A 6,000-nucleotide genomic window follows, 5' to 3' on the forward strand; every position below is an offset into this window, starting at 1 on the left:
TTAGACCCCAGACAATGAGGCTATAACTAATCTTAATGAGTAATAAGCCTATAGCAGCTTGAAAGTTTACTCAGTCCCTTCCCCTCCCAGATAATCCTCCTTCTCACATTCCCAGGCCAAATTCTGAGGAAATGAAGTACCAGCTTGTACCATAGAGTGGTCAAGGCCTCCTTGTTCTAAAGGTCGTTTTGTTTTTCAGCCCAAATGGTATCAGACCAGATAAGGGGCCGTAGGAGGCAGGAGTTAGGACTGGGAGAAGTAAGAACCAATTATGTATACTGCGGAAGTTAAACTGTTTTAACCAATGAAATATTTAGCGTGCTAAAGCCTGTTAACTATCTAAACTGCTTGTTAGTGTCACTTGGGGCCTTTGTCTTTTCACGAGACTGGGCCTGGCTAGCCACATAAACTCCCTTTTGCAGTTGACATTATCAGAGGCGGTCTTTGACTCTCAGCACTGGTTGCATGGTCTCCTTGAACCCTTACAGTTGGAAAAAGCCTGGAAAGGGGAAGAGACCTAAGGATGGGACCCAGAGCCCAGATTCAGGGTGCCCGGAGCACCCCCAGAGAGGATGGCGAATCACTGGAAGTCATGCAGGAAGGAAGCCACATGGAGGGGCCATGCTGCCTTCCTGCTACCCCACAGACTCCCCACAGCATCCCATTCTCAAATCTAGAAATGAGGCAGCAAATGTAGCTAGCCCCGATGGTATCCAAACTTCAGGCACTGGTGGTGCCAATGACTATATTGGACAAAGGATTCCACACTTTGGGGCTGGAGCGAGAGCACACTGGGGAAAGCATTTGCCTTAAAAGTGGTCCATCTGGGTTGGATTCCTGGAAGCCCATAAGTTTCCTCCAGGCACCACCAGGAGCAACTCCTGAGTGCAGAGCCAGGAGTAAACCCTGAAAGCTGCCGGGTGTGACAAAAAACAAACAAACAAAAAAAGATTCCAGATTAGATTTTAATGACATTTATTGAATAATTAAGTGCTGATGGTAAGTCTAGTTTTGAGTTTGGTGTTTTTATACAAGTGGACGGCCAAAGTATAACAATGCTGGATTGTATGCATCAGATCACACAGTTGCTGAATACATGAAGCAAATATTATTTTTAAACAGAATGGCCAACACAGTCGTACTAACAGGTGTTCACACAACACCACCGGTTTTTGACAGAGAGGGTAGAACAAAGTAAAGATTGTGAATCTGAGCAATGTAAGTGATCAGGCCAATTGACTGGTAGCACGTAGTTTTTATTCTACTGAAAGAAAATATATGTTCATCTTAATTATCTGTGAAATGTAAACAAACATTGGACATGAACTAACCACAATTAAAGCGTTCAAAGGCAGCTTATGGGCCATATAATGGCACAATACAGAAATCAAGGGAATAAAGTATTTTTTTTAAGTATAGCCAACGACTGAATTTCAGGACACATTTTTAGAAACACTATAATATTTAAATAACAGAAATTAGAACATAGATTAACAAATTTTAAAGTGTCCAAAGCTATAACCAAGGGTACTATGGTAGCAAATCATTTTGTAGAAAAGAATATAAACAAAGTGCTCAACCTAAGTTCTGATGCAAAGCATATAAAATTTTTAAAAATAACAAAGCATATTCATGAAAAATTACAAGCTGGAGGTAAAATTGAATATAAATAAATCTAACTCTGAATTCTTTGGAAAAGCAATAGTAAACAACTACAATTTTGAAAAATGCTGTTACTAGCACATCAAAAATGGAAGTCAGAAGGCAGAAAGAACAGCTCAGGGGAAGAGCTTTGCTAAACGATAAAATTTTAGTGTCATTAAACTTTGGCAGTTCCAAACCTCAGTGGAGTGATGCATTTTCTAAGAGGACAAGAGAAGACAATAAATTGCGACAAGTCATGAAGTGGACAGACTGACCCTCAACAGGGCAGAGAGGCTGTGGAGAATCTGCCCTATTCACTGTGGAGTCTCCCAAACAAGGCAGTAACCGCGCAAAGTTCTCCAATGGGCACACAGAGTCAAAACTGGGCAAAGATGGGGCCCATCTTCCCTTGCAAGGCAGAAACGCAAGAGCTCTGTCTAACAACAGCAAGAAAGTGTGTTGTTCCACCCATGAAAACCCAGGTCCATCCACCACCACTTGAGAACCAGACATGCCTTGGCATAAAGACAACAGATGGCAGGCAGAAATGTTCCAGCCCCTTCCTGAAGCCAGGATGGAACTGCCTGTTGGTGACATCTCTTTGCTAAGTCACTCTCCAACATCCCCCTGCAGAGGTACATGAAATACCACAGGCCTCAAGTTCAGAGAAACACAGTGATGCCACACATCACGTCAGAAGATTCCAATTTTTTGAATCACCTAAGTGGTGTGTGTAGGGCCCTGAACCGCTCCAGCCCATCTCCGGGGAGAGGACATGTCCTAGAAGACCAGCATCATGGGCATCCCGGTCAGGACCAGGAAGAGGAAGAGCACACACACAGCGAGCACCAGGGGCATGTGCTGTGGCGACCGCGGCCACTCCACCAGCGCCTGCAACAGATGGGGATGTTCCAGGTCAGGTCAGGGCAAGCAGCCACTGTGGTCCCCGCAGTCACGAGCAACTCAGGGTACAGTTGCCAAATGGGGTCTCAATGGGGAAAGTCACGAAGATTTGTAGGGTCCAACTAGTCACTGCCTAAACACTTGCAGGGGGTGGAGCCTGAGTAAAAGCACATCGAGGATGGCGGGTTTTTTTTTTTTTTAATCACACCCAGCAGCACTCAGGGGTTCCTCCTGGCTCTATGCTCAGAAATCACTCCTGGCAGGGTCGGGGAACCATATGGGATGCTGGTATTTGAACCACTGTTCTTCTGCATCTAAGGCAAATGCTTTAGTGCTGTGCTATCTCTCTGGCCCCGAGGATGGCGTTTGCCTTGTACACAGCTGACCCAGGTTTCATCCTTGGCATGCCCTAGGGCCCTGAGCCTGCCAGGAATGATTCCTGAGTGCAAAGCCAGGAGGAACCCCCGAGCACTGCTGGTTGGGACCAAAACCAAACACTTAATTAATTAAAAAAAGACTAGGCGGGGGAAAATGTGTCACAGAGTAATTATACCCCATGTGGTGGTCATACTGGTCTCGAGGGAGTGACACGGGCTTAGGCATGGCTTGTAGGCAGCCTGAGGTCACTGCTGCATTTGGGGCCCCAGACCAGATCCAGGGTGCTAGAATGAGTTCCTGAAGGCACATGGGGAGGCGCAAGCAAAGCAAAGACCCTGCACTCAGAGGCATTACTTCCTCCCACCGCCCGGTGCCTGGGAGGCTCCCAGTACCCAAAGACCTTTATGTGCCAGGGAAATTCCAAGCACCGGAGACTCCAAGAGGAGCAGGAGCAATAGCACAGCAGAGAGGGCCTTTGCCTTGAATAGCCAAACTGGGTTCAATCCCTGACATCCTATAGGGTCCCCATAGCCTGCCAGGAGAGATTTCTGAGCACAGAACCAGAAGTAACACCCCAAAACCCGCCAAGAGCTGGGGGATGCCTAGAGAAAAAGGGGACCCGACTCACCTGGGGGTCCTCTGCCTCCTCGTCCTCTTCGTCTTCGTAGTCCTCCTCCTCCTCCACAGGGCCCCACTCCTGGGAGAGACCCACCTCGGCCCGAGATGTGAGCTCTGGGGGGGAGGGAAAGGGGGCATAAGAAGAAAAGGACAGGTGGTCCAGAGAGATAGTACAGTGGTAGGGTGTTTGCCTTGCACACATCCGATCTAGGATGAATGGTGGTTTGAATCCTGGCATTCCATATGGTCCCCCATGCCTGCCAGGAATGATTTCTGAGCACAGAACCAGGAGTAACCCCTGAGCACTGCCAGGTGAGACCCTCCCCACAAAAAGAAATAAAATAAAAATATAAAAGAAGAGGTGGGCAGGGGCCCCCATCCATGGTTCACTCTCACAGTTACACAAATGGCAGCTTCCTCCAGAAATGCCTCCAACAACAGCTCTGACCCCCAAGCTCTGACCTCTCCAGGCTCTATCCCCCCAAGTCCTGGCCCTCACCTCTGTCCTCACTGTCGCTGGCGCCCACCTCCACGGCCACCCAGTCTTTGCCGAAGGCTCCGCGTTGCCCCCAGGCCCTGCTCTCCCGAGGCAGAAGTGTCTGGGTCCTCTCCAGCTCCAGCAGCCCCCGGAAGTGCTCGGGCCTCAGGCTCTGCATCTCCCTGGACTCAGGCTCCGGCTCAGTCTCACCAGTCTGGGCCCTGCAGAACCTGCAGGTGACAGATACCAATTCAGTCATTCTTCAGCCCTGAGGCCCAACAGCAGGGTTCCAGCAGAAATACAAAGAGGCACAAAGAGCAATAGAGGGAGGGAACATGGGACTGGAGTGAGGAGGGCTTTTGCCTTGCACGTGACCAACCAGTCCTCGGCATCCCATTTGATTCCTCAAGCCCACCAGGAGTATTTTTTGAGCACAGAACCAGAAGTATCTCTGTGCATTGCCAGTGTGTGCCCCCAAAAAGAGAGAGAATAAGAGTTCGATGGTAGGGCCAGAGGCAAGTTCACGTCCAGGTAAACATAAAAAACACACATGTGCTAACACAGACATGCACGTACATAAATATATATGTGCTAATACAGAGATATGTGCACATACATCTAAATATGCACACACATGAGCAGACATGTGTACAAACACACACAAAGATAAGAGGTTGGGGGTGCTCAGAGGGCTATGGTGAACACTTCGCACAAGAAAGGTTTGACCCTGTCATCACACAACCTCAGAGTTCCTGAGTGCTGCCAGGTGTGGCCTGAAGCAAACATAACAGAAAATAAAGCATGCGATCCCGCTTAGACACAATCCAGCCCTAGAACAAGGAGGATGCTTTTGAACACCAACATGCTGCGCCCAGTACTGCCATTTGCACCATGGAGCCCATGGGGCCATAACCAGTGAACACAGAACATGGTCACTAAAGAGTCTGTCCACTGCAGTCCTGAGAGTCCAGGATAGCACAGAGGTTAGGATACTAACCAATCACCCAACTGGCTCGGCTCACTTCATCATCGTGAGGGCCTCAAGCATCACTGAGTGCAGCCCCAGATATCCTAGCCCCAGATATTCTAGCACAGGGTGGAGCAAGGGGCACCTGGGGGGTGTGGGGATCTTCAGCCCTTGTCGTATCCCTTTATTTTGTGGTAACCAGAGTAAAGAGTCAGGGCAGGAGTTTCATGGCCAAACACAAAAGCTGCCTCTGTGTTACTCAGTTCTATGCCCCACTTTCCCATTCTGTTTGATGGGAATAATTGTCTTTTTAAATCACACCAAGAAGTACTCAGAGCTAACTCCTAGCTCTGTGCTCTGGAATTGCTCCTAGCAGGGCTCAGTGGAATGCTAGGGACTGAACCTGGGTCAGTTGTGCAAGGTAAGTGGCCTCCCTGCTGTCCCCAGAGACAGACTTTAAACTGAGGGAGAGAGTTATTATGCATAGCAGAGACAGAGGTTTGGTAGCAGAGTGGGGACCTGGAGGAAAGACAGGGGTCTGCAGGGTCTGAGAAGCAACCCCTGGTGTAAATAGAGGTCACCCAAAGATGCCCATGTCTGGGACGGACACAACCTCACCTTGCACCAGCCCAGCTGCTCAGTGAAACAGGGAGAAGCGAAGGTGGTCTGAGCTGCTACTAGATAGGGAGAAGTACACAGAGTGGGGACAAATGAGACACCTGGGTGTGAGGACCCTGGGACACGCAGGGGCGTGAAAAGAAACCACAGAACAGTGTCCAGTAAAGATGCTGCGCACTGGCCCAAAGGGTTGTCCTTTGGGGGTCAGTATGGGGGTCTCTGGGTCTAAGGACAAGGAACTGGGGCTAAGCCAGCTGCAAAAACTACATAAGCCACTTGGAGAAGCTTCAGCAAACTGTCCTCAGTTTGGCTCTGTCCACTGCGCTGAACTAGTCACAGCTTCGCCTGAAGATCAGCTCCTGGTCCCTGTCCGTTGTGCTGAACCCTACCACCA

At 49.1% G+C, this 6,000-nt stretch overlaps 1 protein-coding gene across 1 annotated transcript; it reads right to left on the bottom strand.

Annotated features, from left to right (window-relative positions):
- Window positions 1-2,015: 2,015 nt before the first annotated feature.
- Window positions 2,016-4,204, bottom strand: SMIM17 (small integral membrane protein 17). Its single transcript, XM_049787117.1, has 3 exons — window positions 4,043-4,204; window positions 3,554-3,657; window positions 2,016-2,535 (listed from the first exon to the last, which is right to left on the bottom strand). The coding sequence occupies exons 1-3, from the start codon at window positions 4,197-4,199 to the stop codon at window positions 2,425-2,427; spliced, it is 372 nt and encodes a 123-aa protein (XP_049643074.1). The 5' UTR covers window positions 4,200-4,204; the 3' UTR covers window positions 2,016-2,424.
- Window positions 4,205-6,000: the final 1,796 nt, after the last annotated feature.

The sequence above is a fragment of the Suncus etruscus genome, chromosome 14 (assembly GCF_024139225.1).
Source record: "Suncus etruscus isolate mSunEtr1 chromosome 14, mSunEtr1.pri.cur, whole genome shotgun sequence".
NCBI lineage: Eukaryota > Metazoa > Chordata > Mammalia > Eulipotyphla > Soricidae > Suncus > Suncus etruscus.